The 17385-nt window shown below is 35.6% G+C and overlaps 1 protein-coding gene across 2 annotated transcripts; it reads left to right on the forward strand.

Annotated features, from left to right (window-relative positions):
• The first annotated feature begins 1425 nt into the window (after positions 1-1425).
• Pdk4 (pyruvate dehydrogenase kinase 4) lies at positions 1426-13928 on the forward strand. 2 transcript variants are annotated; one of them, NM_001282267.1, is given in 11 exon segments: positions 1534-1836; positions 2777-2918; positions 4057-4128; positions 4867-5051; positions 5207-5293; positions 5758-5835; positions 7697-7773; positions 9604-9702; positions 9902-10012; positions 10301-10414; positions 11676-13923. In NM_001282267.1, coding segments are annotated over 11 exon segments (1239 nt in total). In that variant the 5' UTR covers positions 1534-1706; the 3' UTR covers positions 11820-13923.
• Positions 13929-17385: the final 3457 nt, after the last annotated feature.

The raw sequence follows: 17385 nt of genomic DNA on the forward strand, positions 1-17385 counted from the left end.
TTAACAGGACAAGCTCAGAACCCCAGGAATGGTGGTGGATTGGGGTGGAGCAAAATTTATGCTGATTAGACATCCAAGTGGAGAAGTCAAATAGTTAATAAAGCATAGGAATTTGGCTGTCATGAGAAAGTCTATATTAGAGAAAGAAATTGGGTATTAGTCCTATAACTGAAGGAGATCTCCTAGAGAAAGAAGGCAAAGAGTGACAATGGAGTTGAGGTTCACCTATGACTTTCATAATCCCCTTCTCCCAGGCTGCTTATTAAATGCAGGGGCAGGAGGCCAAATGGGATCTTGTATAGCAAACAACATCTTAAACTCATTAGGTCCCATTCCATTTCATTAGTAACCAAATTTCTTACTACCAGTTTACCCCAACCCTGTGGCTTCATTCTCCATTCCCTTTAGGGAATGTAGGCGGTGTAGGGAGAGGAGAAGAATGTTAGGAGGAATGTTCTAATTTAATGCATATTGAGTAGTGACAAAGCAGGGTAAGAATCCCAAAGACTCATCAGAAAAGTTCCTATTCTGATCTCTTTTAGGGGAGCAGGATCAGGAAGATGCGATAATATAAGAACCTAAACAACTACAGTGTGCTGTAATTACATGAGTGACAAAGGCCATATGTGGAAGAAGGAAAGCAGAGGGGCAATCAGGAAAAACCTCTTGGGGCAGATAGTTTGTGCAGGACATTGGAAGGCAGAATAGAATGCCTCGGGCAAAGATTTAGTGTAAGGACATTTCATACAAGGGGAGAGAGTGATGAAATTTTCTGATGGGAGAAAAAGGTGATTCAAAGTAACGAATTGATCACTTTTTTCCCCCACTTTTTAAATAAAGAGATAAATCTAATGGGGGGAAAAGTGTTTACTGGAGAAAAACGAATTGATGGTCTTTCCCCCTCCCCCCAGGGCGGGAAAAAGTAGATTCCCTTTGGCAGCTCCTAAAGTCAAAGCAAAAGGGATTTCAGTTCCCAAGGTGTGCGCAGTTTGCTAATGGGGAAACGCGGGGAAACCTCTAGATTGTTCATTCCTTTCTCTGTCCAATGCAGGGAAGCCCATACTTTTGTACGCAGATGACTGGCTACTGTAAAAGTCCCGCTCTGAGCGAGGACCAATAAGCTTCTCTGAGTCCCGACTCTTGGAAACAGCTTCAGGTCCGGAATGCGTGACATTGAGACAGCTTCGGAATTGTAAACAAGGACGAGCCTGGGCGGGCCCCCAACCCACGCGACTTGGGTCCCGGTCCCCAGAGACTGATCTTGAGCCCACACTGTCCCCAGCTTCCGCCTCTCTGGCCACCGTCCCACTCTACCCTTCCGCCAGTGCCAGGCCCCTACGTGGTCACTGTGCCACTCTTTGGTGACCCAGGCCAGGGGGCGGGGCCAAAAGTTCCTTTTCTGAGCTGATTGGCGTCGCTCCAAGTTCGGGACTTGTTGCCAAGTCCCAGTGACTCCTCCCGGCTGGGGTTGGGGGTGGAGAGTGCAGAGAGACAAATAAAAGGCAGCTAGGGTGGGAAGACGCAAGGATTTGGGCCACGGCACCTGGGTCTCACTGCCTGGCTCCTCTACAGCACCCTCCAAACCCGAGCCTGACCGTGCACCTGCGGTTCTCGCCTGGACACACCGCGTCCCCTCCTTGGTCCCAAGTTCTGCTCCCAGCAGCTTTCGCCAGCACCAGTCCCTGCCAAGCTCGGTGGGCGTCAAGATGAAGGCGGCTCGCTTCGCGATGCACAGCGCCCGCTCCCTGAGCAGCGTCGGCCTGGTACCCCGGGAGGTCGAGCTTTTCTCCCGCTACAGCCCCTCCCCGCTTTCCATGAAGCAGCTGCTGGACTTTGGTGAGAGGGGACGTAAGATCCAGGCCGGGTGACACTAGCACTGGGGAGCTGCCATAACTTTCTACCCTGGTATAGGAAGGGCTGGTATCCAGGCTAAGCAACCAACGGGGGTCCACTCTGCGATGAGGTCCTGGAACCTTAAGGTCTGCGCACCTGGCCTTTTCCCAGATGTGGCTACTCTCTTTGACAGTGTGCGCTTACAGGTCAAGGCCACCTGCAGCCCTGCTGATACTGAACGATTTCAGCTTATCTTTCTCTTATATCTGCCTAGATCTTTGAGTTAAAATATTTTTAGCTTCCAGTCACCATTTAACAATGAACTAGAAAGTGTCCCCTCCTTCACAACAGTGTACTTCTTGGGAGAAGATTTCTAATATTATGAAGTACCCTCCAATTAATGGATTCTACCCCTTCCAGGGTACATCTTTCTGTATTCCTAACAGACTTTGTCTTTTTCGCCAATATAGTTTGCCATATATTTGAATTATTGCTGAAAATATTTATATACTGGCTGCAGCAGTTTTATGAGTTTCAAGGATTTAAATGAAACATTATTTATTGCTCGTCTGGAAACATCTCCATTTTCACTCCATCACCTTCTCCCCCCCACACACACTCCCAATTCAGTCTAAACTCACTAAAGAATGTTGTGTTGTTGTCTGACCCTTTTATGAATGTTAAGAACTGTGGGATGTTTTTACTTCTTGGGAACATAGTCTCTTGAAAAAGAAAAGAATTCTCCTATATTGTTGACTTTTTAGAAAAAAGAAGAAAAATACCATAAAGATATGTGCTCCTGAATTACCTAGAAAGAGTAACTCAACTCTGAAATATAATTTTATAATATTTGTGTTTTCAATATTTGATAGTTAATGGTTTTGGTTATATCATTTAGGTATTATTTTTTATCCAAAAACTAAACGAATTTCATTTATTATAGGTTCAGACAATGCATGTGAAAGAACTTCTTTTTCATTTTTGCGGCAAGAATTGCCAGTGAGACTAGCCAATATCTTAAAGGAGATTGATGTCCTCCCTGATCGATTAACAAATACTTCTTCAGTGCAGTTGGTTAAAAGCTGGTAAGTGGTGAACTATTTTGAAGTTTTGAGTTTTAAAACAATGACCCAATGATGGCTTTTTGTACGGTAGTAAAATCATAATCAGAAAACAGTTGGTCTGAAACAGTAAACTTTTGAAAGATGTAAAGAATTTTTTTATTAATATCAATTATCATTAGGGCAGTTATGAAACTATAAATAGGGATTTTTATCCTAAAAATGTAGATTTCTTTACAATATAATTTTTGACTTCTGGGAGAAATTTGAAAAATAATCAACATATACAATTTCAATTTTGTTCTTTACAAAATAGTACATGGAGTTTGCAAAAGAAATCCTATGCCTAGAAATAGATTAAAATGACTATTTATAGAGAGCTAATCTTTGTTACTTAACACTGAGTTACAGAGTAAGCTCTGGGTTGAAATCTGCTTCTGCCTCTCTAGTTGTGGAATCCATGGCAGGTGCTTAAAACCTTCTATGCCTCAATCCCCCATCTGTTATTAAAGGGAGTAAGTGTAGGAGTCAAAAAGATGTTTGAACATAACTGAGGTGATGCATTTAAGAAAATTAGAATAGTACCTAGCACACAGCCAGCACTCAGTTTGTGTCACTTTTGCAATAAGATTACTGATACTTAGAGAAGGTAAGTAACCTAAAAGAGAATTTTTTTTTTTTAAGAACAAAGCCAGGATAACCAGAATGTCACCCTTATCCATTCACTGCACAGCTCTGTAGTCATTGATTCAGGAAATATATGTATCATACACATCCATGAAACAGTTACAGTCCGACACAAGTATTTAATCTGTAATATTTGCTGCTGCCTTCAAGACTTCTACTCTCCTATAGAAAAAAAAATACTAGAAAAAAAGTCCTTTCCAAGTGTCTTTGCTAATAGTCAGGAAATGAATACTGATCTGAAATAGCTAAAAAATCATTTTAAGCTAAACTTTTCAGCTAGAAAGTTGAGGATTGAAATTTGTAGCTTTTTACATTTTTAACTTATTATTTTTCAACTGTTGTAAAGAAAAGTTTAAATTTTGAACATAATGCTTGGTTTTTCTTTTCAAATCATTTGGGAAAAAATAAGGCATTTATTTTCAGCCATTTGTTTCTGAGTGTTGATTTTAAAACACAGCATATTGTTACTCTACAGGTATATCCAGAGCCTGATGGAGTTGGTGGAATTCCATGAGAAAAGCCCAGAAGACCAGAAAAATTTGTCAGAGTAAGCTCTATGCAGTAGAATAAGGGTTTAAAACTTTGGCTATTTTCAGACATAATCCTAAGATTTTTTCCAGACCTAAATTAAAGAAACTCCAACTCTGAATAATAAATTTCCAATCCCTTAAGATGACAAATTTTGGCCTATTGGGCTTTTAGAAGTGAATAAATATGGCATCGAAAATTGGTACTGAGTATGAATAAATGTATAGATCTTGAGGTTTTCTTCCCCCCCAAGGAATTCCATTTTTACTATAAATTTATTCCAATGATTATATTTGCACTATTAAGTAATTTCAATACGTCTCAGTGGCATTGAAGATTATGTACTTACTTTCAGAGTAACTGACAGTTTCTAACTACCTAAATAAGTTGAGTTCAGATGTTTCCTACATCTGACAAGAAATTTTGAGACATTTTTCACAATGATATTCCAGAGTCATCTTGGATTTCAATAATTTTTTAAAGAGAAGGCTTAATGAATGCCTAAATCAATGTACCGGTCACAGAGCTAGTAGTTTTATGCGTAACATGGATATAAAATAAATCTATTTATGAAACTATCTCCTCTACTGTATTAGAAGAATCTGTAGTGAATCTTCACCCCAGCGTTTTATCATTTTATTTGTTTAGACTTAGATGGGTACCATAAAAAAAACTTTAGCTTTCTTTAAAACAATCTAAGAAAAAGAAGTAGATGAAATTTATGTAACTTATGTTAACTGTAAATGTTATGACTTAGCTTTGTAGATACACTCATCAAAGTTCGAAATAGACACCACAATGTAGTACCTACAATGGCACAAGGAATCTTAGAGTACAAAGATACCTGTACAGTTGACCCAGTCACCAATCAAAGTCTTCAGTACTTTTTGGATCGATTTTATATGAACCGTATTTCTACTCGGATGCTGATGAACCAGCACAGTAAGTTATCTTGATCATGATACATAGATATGGGTATCCACTATAAGCCACACTATAACTGTGCCTTCTAATAACCAGTGGGTCACAGTCTTTCTCAGTGGTAATTCTAATCACTGTCTTGCATTTTACTATAACATATTTTTGTTTTTCAACAGTTCTTATATTTAGTGACTCACAGACAGGAAACCCCAGCCACATTGGAAGCATTGATCCAAAATGTGACGTGGTAGCAGTGATCCAAGGTAATTTCTAAATTCCTGAATTTCCTTGATTGAAAATATATGATAAATTATTGACATATCTATAACTGAGGTGACTGCAAATGAAGTTATGTTCATAGTATTTTGTTTGTATTGTTATAAATACTGCCATCAAAGTCCTTTGCTTTTAAGAGTAAGAAGCATGAACATTCATTTATAATATTATAAAAAATTTAAACATAAATGGCTAATGTCACATTCTTGTATATTATATTTGATCTCTCAAATATATATATATATGTATATATATATATATTCCTATTACTACAACTACAACTTCAATAAAATATTGCCCAATAAATATTAAAAAGACATTTTTCATGTATATAAAGCTATGCTACAGTGAATATTTTAGATCCAGGGTATCATGCATGTTGAAGATTACTTGAAAACAGTACTTGGCATAAATTCATTTCATTTTGTTTTGAAAAAAAATTCTATTCTAGATGCCTTCGAGAGTTCAAAAATGCTCTGCGATCAGTATTATTTAACATCTCCAGAATTAAAGCTCACACAAGTAAACGGTAAGCTATAAATAAACTATATTTTAGCCTATAGAATATTCACTATTCCTCCAGTCTAATTCCTTCTTGTAAATAAAGACAAGTTTTGTGTTCTTTTTTTTTTTTTTTCCTCTTCTGAACTTGTCTAGAACTTGTACTCATTTTTTTGGAGCCAAGGTTCTCTTTAACTATCTCAGCTGGAAACCTCTAATTGTGCATGTTAAATTGTTAATGATGATTCATAAAGAAGAATTGTTAAACAAATAATTATGAATTTAAAGTAGGACCTAGCTTCCAAGATCTTAGATCAAGAAAAGATTGCTTACTTTAGAATAAGAAAGATAAGGAGACCAGAAACAGGGAGAGCCACTTAGCAGTGGAGATATCTTCAAAGAGGTCCCTCATCAGACTTGGAAACCAAAATACTTTAAATTGCACTAAGAAATACTGCATTATGCCATTTACATGAGATATCCAAAATAGTCACACTCACAGAAACAGAGAGTAGAATAGTGTTTGCCAAGGGCTGAGGGGAAAGAGAGATGGGGAGTTTGCTATTCAATAGGTCAAAAATTTCAGTTATGTAAGATAAGTATGTTCTAGATATCAGATATGTGCATACTAACAATACTGTATTGCACACTTAAATTTTTTTAAGAAAATAGATCTTATGTTAAATGTTCTTACCACCACATAAAAAAATGTACTGTATGTATATATCACTGTTAGGAAGCAGAACATGCTTCAACTCTGACAAGACAAGGTCATCCCACAGTGATTAAAATAATTATATGATGTATGAAAGGTGTTTTTTTTTTTATCTTGTCCCATTCTGTTCTAGAAAATAGTTGTATCTCAAAGCAAGACAGAATGCTTATATTGGAATGACTTTCTCTTTTCCATTCAAAGTAAACATTTTTTTTTCATGTAACACTTATATAGGAACAATTTTTGTTAGGTACAAAATTTAAAATCAAGTTGCTCAAATTAAGAGTAGGTTGGGAACATGAAAATGCAAGTGAATTAGATAAAGCAGGGGTATAAATAAAGATTGAAAAACATCTCTCAATATAAGCTGCATTGTTGCATAATACTTGTAAATAAACTGCTTGAACTGTCTGATAAAGAGCAGATTGTGCCAGACCTTGTGTTTTCTGATTCAATCTTTGCCAAGGCCTGGGACACTAAAGAATACTTTATTTTTCTTTTCAAAACAGTCTCATGAGGTTTTTGTTTCTCTGTTTTCATTAGCCTATTGGTAAATTTCAAATATATTTAGCATGTAAGATTTAATGTTAGGGTGATAGAAAAATCAGTTGTGTTCTTCTACCATGCATTAAAAAAATTAAAATTAATTTCACTGTTATACCATTAAAACAGATATTTCTTCTTCTATCTTAAAATACATATATAATATTTTTAAAAAATACTTTTTAGTTGTCAATGGACCTTTATTTTACTCATTTATATGGCTGAGAATCAAACCCAGTGCCTCATATATGCTAGGCAAGCACTCTGACATTGATTTCTAACCCCAGCTCCAAATACATATAATATTAACACTGAAATTGTCCAATATAAATATGTTCAAGATGGGGGCGAGTCATATAATCTAATTTATAATATTTTGTGTCATACTTCATTGAACTGTATGCATTTGTAGAAAAATGAAAAAAAAAATAAAGCAGCTGGAACAACATTTTGAAAATAAGCCAGTTGTCTTTATTGTTTAAGAAGAGAAGTTCTATGGCAGGATTTTCAGCTGGGGAAGATGGAGAATATTCCAACCTTGTGTTAATCAAAACTATTAATCAAGAAGATATGGAAGTTTATTTTAGCAAAATATTTGCTTTCTAATTCTAAAAGATTCTACTCTTTCCAGGAAAATTTCCAGGCCAGCCAATTCACATTGTGTATGTTCCTTCTCACCTTCATCATATGCTCTTTGAATTATTCAAGGTATGATATTCTACAACAGTTGTGATTTTTGTCTTTAAATGTAAAATAGCTCACGGGTTATATTTTTATTTCCCCACTCAACAAGACCCTCCATATATTCTCCACTGTTACTTCTGTGCTTACTAATAGTAAGAAGCTATAGAGCCAATATTTGCAAAAGTGCGTGAAGCTCACTGTATGTGAGCATCAACATGTTTGAGAACACACAACATGATTCATGGTGTCTCAATGCTTTAGAGCCAAGAATATGTTCCCATTATTTTTCCAGTTGTCAAAAAAAAGCGCTTGTCATTTATCCATTCATTAAGAGAGGTCACAGGGTGAATGCTTCAGTGAACTAGATCTTGTAACCTTTTCCCCCAAAGGCTGGTCCAGCGCAAATCTGAGAGGCTAAAACTCAGAGTTACTGTTGGTGATATGGCTGCATTCTTAGTCTAGAATATGCTCAGAGGACAGTTCTTCAGTGATCTACTTTACAGGGTATATGCATCACTTGGAGATTTTGTTAAAATGCAAAACCTTATTCAGTCAATCTGGGTGGACGCTGAGATGCTGAATTTCCAACAAGCCTACTGTGGTGCTGCTTGCCCACAGTCTACATTTTCCCTAACAATGAACAGTGTTTCTCAAACTTTAGCATGCACTAGTGTCTTCTGGAGGGATTGTTAAAATGCATATGCTTGAATGCCCTAAAGATCTGGATTCTGTAGGTCTGAGAATTTGTAATTCTAACTAACTCTCAGAGGATTCCAATGTTTCCAGTCTTAGGTAACCAGGTGCTAAGGATCAATCCTTTCATGGGTTCTAAGATTAAACTACAATTCTGAACTTAAACCAAAAACAAGCAATCAAGAACAAAAATTAAAAACTAGGAAACACCTGAAGCTTTGTGATACTTTCCAAAAAGTCCCCTGGACTGAGAGGAGGAAACTTAAAAAAAAAAAAAAAAAAAAGCAAACAATAAAATCTGCCCCTAACTCTGACATAACTCTTCAAAATGTACTGTTTCTTAACTTATTCTAATATTACTGGAATGAGTTATTGACTGAACTACAAACATCTCATCTATTTTATTTCACTTTCACTAATGAATGAATAGATCTTAATATTATATAGAAACCAGAAAGCAGAAAATAAATTAAAAGGTGGCGAGAGAGGAAAATGATGTAAATAACCCAAGATTTTATCTGCAGGATATTCAGCCAGTAAGCCAAACTAGTTTAAGTTTGTTCTGTGTTAAAAGACAAAGGATACATTTTTTTTTTTTTTGGATTTGAATTATTTTTAAATTGAATGATCCAACTCATAGTTATTTTGCCTTTACTGGTAAAAGTTCAGATGCAAATTGAAACTTAATTTAGAATTATTGACTGTCCTTTTAAATAGTAACAACCTTTTTCCAGCAAATTTTATAAAAGCCAATAAATTGGTTCAATGATTCACTGTTCATTTGTTATGTAATAGTCTTTGGTGCCTGGATGTAAAATGTAATGGAAAGACCGAAAAGAGAGAGGCAGGAAATGGACTATAAAAACCAATTTCTACATTTAAATTAAGCTTACAAATAAGAACTTGACAGCTAGCAGAATTGTTTTTCCATTAGACATTACTCCCAAGAGCTATATTACATGGTAAATGAATATTTTTCATTATACATCCTACATGACACATTCATAAATGGCTATTTACAGAGCTGTTTTACCACTAACTTAAAAAAAATAGAAACTTTGAATTACCCTCTGTGCTGCTTTTATTTTAAACATAAAAAGTAGTTATTTATTGTCCTTCGTTCTTCTGCCATTGAATTCCTTATGGTTTTGTTTTCTTTAGAATGCAATGAGGGCAACTGTTGAACGCCAGGAAAGTTGGCCTTCCCTCACACCAGTTGAGGTGATTGTTGTCCTGGGAAAAGAAGATCTTACAATTAAGGTAACCAGTTTCTGCCTTTCTTGTGGTTCTCTCTTGAGAGAGTTGGAAAGGGTCAGTAATAATGAGGCTTTCTGCTTTGGGCAAATGATTCAAGTCATCTGTACCAGGTGATTTTTAAATGAAGGAAAGACATTTTTACAGAGACAAAATGTACATGGTTTTTAATGTATAGCTCTAATGACTTGTTTGCTTGCTTAAGATTTCAGACAGAGGAGGTGGTGTTCCCCTGAGGATTACAGACCGCCTCTTCAGCTACATGTACTCCACGGCACCAACACCCGTGATGGACAATTCCCGGAATGCACCTTTGGTGAGATCAATTGTGTGGCTGAATTCATCCCAGTCCCTAGTTCTAGGTGTAGAGCAAGGATTACAAGGGAGTATTTAGGCAAGTTAATCCATTTAGTTAAATTAGGCATGAGGGATATGAGAAGGAATGACAAAGCAAACTAAACAAAGAGAAGCAATTCGAATAGGAGTCTCTGATAGGAACCAGAATTTATTTACCTAGGAGCTAGGACATCAGCATCAGTGAGGAAGGATCATATTCTAATGATCATGTCCACTTCTTCACTAATAACTAACCTTCCCTCTCTAGGCTGGTTTTGGTTACGGCTTGCCAATTTCTCGTCTTTACGCCAAATACTTTCAAGGAGATTTGAATCTCTACTCTTTGTCAGGATATGGGACAGATGCTATCATCTACTTAAAGGTAGCCTTTGAATGGTTGTTTTTTTCTTTTACAGCTTTGGGTTCTATGATCCAGAGTGAATTACACAAACTGAATTAATAATGCAAATAATGAGCACAGGTTGTTCTGTTTTCTATGTGGGTGTGTTCACACATATTATTTAATTTTGGCATCTACCAAACAGAAAGCTGGGTCATGCTTCCTGCCTCAGGTGACCAAAATTGTTTCCCAAGAAGCAGTTACCTGACTTTCAGAGTGAGGACATGCTCATGGGAATTTCTTAAGGCAATTCCTCTTGGCATCTGTGAGAGAAGCTGTGCTTTTGTTTTACTTAAATTTGTGGGGAAACATATGCAAATAATGTTCTAGCCTAAAAGGCAACAGAAATCAAGACACGTGGAGACCTTAAGCTGACCTTATTAGAAATCCAGGGGAAGGAAATCTGACTGCTCACAAGCTGTCAGTGGGATGGCTGGCATTTCCTGTTTGAACTTTAAAATTTAGTACATGTTTTTTCCTATATCACAAAAAGGCTCAATTTATTTACTAAGATCACTGCCCTGATTCTGTTAATCATTTGCCAACTATTTCAGCTGAAAATACATTTACAGAGTAGCAGCTAAAACATTAAGCTCCTAGGCTCCCATTTTGTACATCGGAATTAAATGCCAAATGGCCTTTAACTGTCTGAAATAGTTAATGCATTCATTTATGAAATGGGGAAAAGTCTTCAAACTATTGGAAAAGCGCCTTTTAGTAGATTAATGGTATCAAATTAGGACCCTCATTCTATCATAGCCAGACTGGATTTTCCCTGGAAATAATAGCTTTGCTAATCAATTCTATCAGATCAGCAATATTCAAACAAAGGATGTGTAAATACTAAAAGTAAATTCTTTTCCCTAATTTATAATTGCATATGTGCTATTTTAGCTCTTATTGGATGGAAATAATATTTATATTTTGGTTTTATTTTCAAAAATGCCTAGCACACTGGAACATTGGTATTAAATCAGTTAAATGAATGTATTTGAACATGAAATGCCTCTGAATGTGTTTTTGATTTTTATTTTTTACTGGTAGATGGACACAGTCTCTTTATTTTATTTATTTTTATGTGATGCTGAGGATAGAACCCAGTGCTTCACACATGCTAGGCAAGCACTCTACCACTGAGCTATAACCCCAGCCCCTCAGAATGTATTTTGAATAAAACTTCAAGTACAAACTTGAAGGCAAAACTTCTTTGGTCTGATGTTTTTTTTTTCCCCCTCTTCTTTAGGCTTTATCATCTGAGTCTGTAGAAAAACTCCCGGTCTTTAACAAATCAGCCTTCAAACATTATCAGATGAGTTCCGAGGCTGACGACTGGTGTATCCCAAGCAGGGAACCAAGGAACCTCTCAAAGGAAAAAATGGCTATGTGAAGAGGGACACTCAGGACATTTCATGGGATCAAAGTGGGTCTATGAGAGTGCTGCTTCTTGAATGTTTGCGTGTGAACTCTTGTTTTCACAAAAACAAAGGAAAGCAACAAAAACATTGCTCCAAAGAGGAACGGAGGTCATTTCTGTGACCCAAAGAGAACACAGAGCAGGACCACAGGAGTTAACAGACGGCCAGTCCCTTGTTTTATAATGGGGAATAACTTATGAGTGGATTCCAGATCCTGAAGAGTAAGTAAACTCAGCTTTTCACCTCTTGGATAAAGAGATGGAAAGCTGAGAAAACATGACGAGAGAGGCTACTAGCAGTTAGCAGTTGAGACCTTTTGTGGACATCACAAGATACTACCCTGGTACTCTCCACATACCCCCAAAGGATACTGTTATTTAATGAATATCAAATGTCAAGATTTCAGTATTTTCCTGCCATGAGAAAATTAGAGCTTAGTTTACACTCTGTACTACGTACCTGTACGTTTTGTATACTCTTATATGCTCTAGGGAGAAAAGAATAATGGCTAAAATAATGTTCACTTTTAGGAGGGAATGAATCACAGCATTAATTTGACATTGCAGCCAAGGCATTCAGACTATGTAAAAACTCAGAAGAAAACCTCTTCTGAGCAGTACAGTTCCTTTACTATGCTGCTTGTCTTGTTCATACTCCACACAATAAGTGAATACTTATTTCCACGTGCCTCGTCCTGTGTGAATTGTTAAATGTGCACTGAACTCAGGAAGTTGGAGGTTGAAGAGAGAGAGAAGAATTGCCAAAGCGAGAGCCAAATGATATCTTACCTTGCTTTGTTCATAAGTGAAGGAATAGATGGAAAAAAACAATGTTCAGGGAAGAAATCGCATATTAAGTATCTAACTTGGTAAGGGCTAGTCTCTACCCTGAAGTGGTGATAAGCCACAGGCATCCATTTTCTAGGCTACGAAAGATGCATTTTTGATATATTTAATTATATCCTCTACACTCCAACATTAACACATTCACATGCGTGTTAAAAGTTTCTAGTTGCTGAATCACTTAAGAACATTAGAATTTAAATAGTTCTTGGCATGTCTTTTTCAACAGGTAGCCTGGAAGTAAGATTTTCTAAGGCCAGGATGCTTTCATTTGAAAGTCATTGAGGCTGAGAGCTAATGAATGACAGCTGTAATGCACAAGGTATTTTTTTGGGAAGACTATGGCCTGCAGGTTGGCGGGCCATTCATGCAGATTACTCTTAGAAAAGAAGGAAAGACAAAATGAATGATGGAAGAAAGGGAGATAGGAAGGGAAGGAAGCAGAAGGCAGGCATCTATTTTCCCCCACATCTTATTCCAGATAATGATCTACATTGTTACGGAAAAATGACTGGCCAGAGGAGGAATTGGTGACTCTCAAAAGAGTGTGGCTTCTTTAAATGGCTCTCGCTCTTACAAGATGATAAGTTTTATGAGATAATAAACCCATCCGTGTCAAATTAATGTTAAACTGATATACAGAAATAAAACTAGAATTTTCTACATTGTAAAATAATTGGTACTGTTACATGTTGGATTTGGTGTTGGTATTTAATTTTGCAATGACCTGGTGTTGTGGTGCTTCTGGTTGGGGTAATAGAAGCCTCAACTATTTCCTGTGGATTTCAGATTTTATCATCAAAAGTCCTAGACAGTGACTTTTCTTGATGATGCATCTTTGATTCATGCATTTAGTGATTACCCAAAACTGTTTGCAAAAGGCTATTTGTTGTTTTAATTTTTTATTGAAATGTGAGCAAAAACTTTTTGCATGTACATACTGTATTTACCAAAGATTTTAAGCAGTTATATAATTAACCCAAACACTGTAAACTATCTTTAAAATACTAGAGAGAAAGAAATGTTAATATCTCAATAACATGAACTATGTAAATAAAATAGAAATTGTCTACCTTGGCATATGTAAGTCTACGGGAGACCTTTAAGATTCTAGGAATGGCTATGGAACACTCAGACCCACTTAAATTATTAATGTATGAATTGTATTTTTGTCTTGGTATGTACAGAGAAATGTGATAATTTTTATAATAAATATTTTTATTATAATATTAGACATAATCTTTTAAAGCTTTTTTCTTGGGTTACCTCAAAGTGAAATGATTAATTTGAATTAAAGAGTTTCTTCACTTCATTTAATTATAATTTATATTTCATGTAGCCTTTTAAAAGGATTAAAAGCAATGTAAAATCTTAATATTTAAACAAAAGATAAGTGCTTCACAGCAGTTCAGAAATTTCAGATTGCCCTTTTCTTGTTTGTGTATGCATCACTAACACATAATACTATGCTTAGCTACATGTATTTATTGAATAATCATTTTTTACAGTGAATATGTCCCCTGTAATCTTCTTCTTCTTCTTTTTGCATAAATTTAAAGTTTCACTTAGTGCCTGTGTTGCATAAAGAGAGTGGAGTAACAAAATAATTGCTTAGATAATTTCAGTTCCCAAACGACTTTTGGATTAAATGTCTAAAAATCAGTGAGGTAGAAACAGGATAGAAATCACTACATTAAATGGCAGCAAATATTAACTGTGCTGTCTTAGTGCCTTCCTTTACTAATTCAGTCCTTCTTTACCTTCAGCAACACTTGCTCATCTTCAGAATGCCCTAATGGCAAGATTCTGCAAGAAAAGAAAGGAAGGAAAAGAGAAATTAGAATAAATAAAATTAGTGGAATGAGTTTTATCATAACTACATTCTAAAACCTTGTCAAAATAATCACATTTGAAGCAAAAATGTCAACAGCCTACAGCATTAGACCTTAACCTACACTAACGTCCTTGTCCTTCAGCAGTGACACTCTCCCGGGGCTTGACAATCTTCATTTCTTCTTTCACTGGCCGGGGAGCAGTGCATTATGTACATGTTTCCTAGAAGAAGCATGCACATGCACACATGTGCACACATGTTAGATATAACTGTTCAATTTCCTTGTTTCAAGATGTTTGGTTAATAGGTATAAGTTAGTGCACTGTATAGTCTCAGAAATTTCATCCATGTTTCCATAATAATCACAAAACTTTGAGACCCATGACTTTCCATGTATGCACACCCATCTTTTCCACTCATGTATATATATATATATATATACACACACACACACACACACACAAACACACACACACACACACACACATATATATATACATATATACCCTTCCAGTGGATTCTAATTTTTAAGTTCAACAAAGTGGGCCAAATTTTCATCAAAACTCTCTTCAGGCCATGTAACTAGAAATAGTAAGATTATTTACTTTCAACTACCATAACTGTGCAAAAAGATAGACCATTATAAGTTAGTAGCCTGGGCATTGACTGTTAATTTCTTTATTCTCCTACTATACTTTCAAGAATCACATTTACATTTTCATACATACCAACACTGACAAGTATGTGGAATCTTTTGGTCACTTTGGTCTGATTGGGTGGAAGAGTTAAGGGGCTTTTATAATTTCACAAGAGCCTAAGACATAAGAAGTCACTGAATCTCCATCATGAGTGTCTAGATCAGTAGGTTTCTATCTCTGTTAGCATTTTAGCCACAAATCTCTTTTTAATGTATCATGTTCCACATTTATCACTTACACCACAGTTATATAGGCACTCCATAAATATATACTGGATAAATACATGAATGACTACATGACTGAATTTCTAGCTGTAGAATATCATCCAGCAATTAAGGGCCAATTGAAACTCTTGTTAAATAATTGTGCATAAATTTCATAAGACTTCATGCTTTAAGTGATATTCAAGAAGTTTTACAACATTTCTGGAATTCTGAAATATGTTTCCAAACCAGCTAAATTGAAACTGATCTTTGTTCAATGTCACTTTCCAATGGCCTTTGGCCCCTGGAAATTACCACATATTTCATAAGAAATTCAATCGTAGGAAAGTTATCACTACTAAGGAAATTTCTTGATCTTGTGGGCTGGCATTTTAGATTTTATGAGTATTATTCTTCTTACCTTGGACTCTGATGAAAACATATTACCACCCATATATCATGGCTCCTTAATGGAAATGAACAATTACCTTTTGATAAGATGTTTTAGTTCTTTCCCAAGTGTAAATAAACACTAAAAGCCACTGAGAACCAACAGAAATGTCAGTAGCCTTGAAAACATGTTGAATCTATTAAATGATGTGAAAATGATGTGAGCTTAGTAATAAATTCAGCAACAAAATAATAAAATTCATCAACAATTTTAAGCCATTATTTTTGTGTCTACTGTTACTGCATTTAATGTAATGGAAAAACACAAGTCCAGTTGTCAAGTAATACAATATAGCCAGCAATTACTTATTAGCATACTACTTTACACAAATGTAAAGGGATGTTTTAAAATCTAGAACTACTTAGTCCATGGAAATCTAGAATTTTTATCCATTTCATAAAGCTATGTCTTTCAGTGTGTTTCTGGTTTAAAAAAAATACTTTTACATTTGGTACAATTGGCCTTAGCTTAATCTTTTAATTCATCCTTATTGTAATATAGTCTGTTTAAAACTTTAAATATTTGACCTGAAGTGAAAATACAAATTTGAAAACAAAATGCACATTCTTGGGTAATTTTTTTTACCCAGTTGAGTCCTAAGTTTTTTTTTTCTTCTTGCTGTATACACAAGGCACTTCAAATCCTAAAGTCTTTGAATCTAAATTTTCTAATAATTGCTTACTGAATATCCTGCCTCCAATCTGTCTTTGTTACATCTACACAACAAGTGCCAGATTAATTCTCCTAGACCAATCTTCTCATAATATCACTGCCAAGTCAAAATCCTTTACTGGCCTTCCAATGCTTACGAATCTGATATTGATATGATATTTATGGTTTTCTACAATATTACCTACATGATCAACCTTACAGTTCCTATCTTTCATTACTGAACTATGTTTGATATGCTGTCTTCCAAACTTTCAACACCCATATTTCCTCTTATCTGAAATGCCCCTCTTTTCTTCTCTTTTTTCTAAATGCTGCTCAGACTTCTAGGCCCATCTTAAATCCTGCCTCCATGGATTGAGCTCCCAACCTCCTCTAAAATTTCAGATGACCAGTACTATCATAATACTTCTCACATAATTCCTAAGGTTGCCTGTTAAATGTTACAGAGAGTGAGAAAATCCAGAAATCCAACTTAATTGTGTTAGACTATGAATACACATACCTAAATTTTTTTTTAAATGACCTTAAGCCTGTCTCAAGTATAGTAGACATCAAGAAATATTTTTTTATTAATGTATTATTGATGAATTGGGAAGACAGAAAAGCAATGGAACAAGTCCTCATTGAGCAAAATATTCTATTGATTCAAAACCAAAGCCACTCATCTTAATATTTTTAATGGCCCTTAGTATTTTTTCTCAATTCTAGAAGCATCCATATTTATTTTCAGACGGACTTTCACTGTAATATATAAACACAATTAACTTAAACCTTTTGTTTTAGGCATAATTCAGGCTTTTGCCCTTTAGGAGCTTAGAGTCCTATTGAAAATTTGGAG

This window comes from Ictidomys tridecemlineatus, chromosome 2, assembly GCF_052094955.1.
Source record: "Ictidomys tridecemlineatus isolate mIctTri1 chromosome 2, mIctTri1.hap1, whole genome shotgun sequence".
In the NCBI taxonomy this organism is placed as follows: Eukaryota; Metazoa; Chordata; class Mammalia; order Rodentia; family Sciuridae; genus Ictidomys; species Ictidomys tridecemlineatus.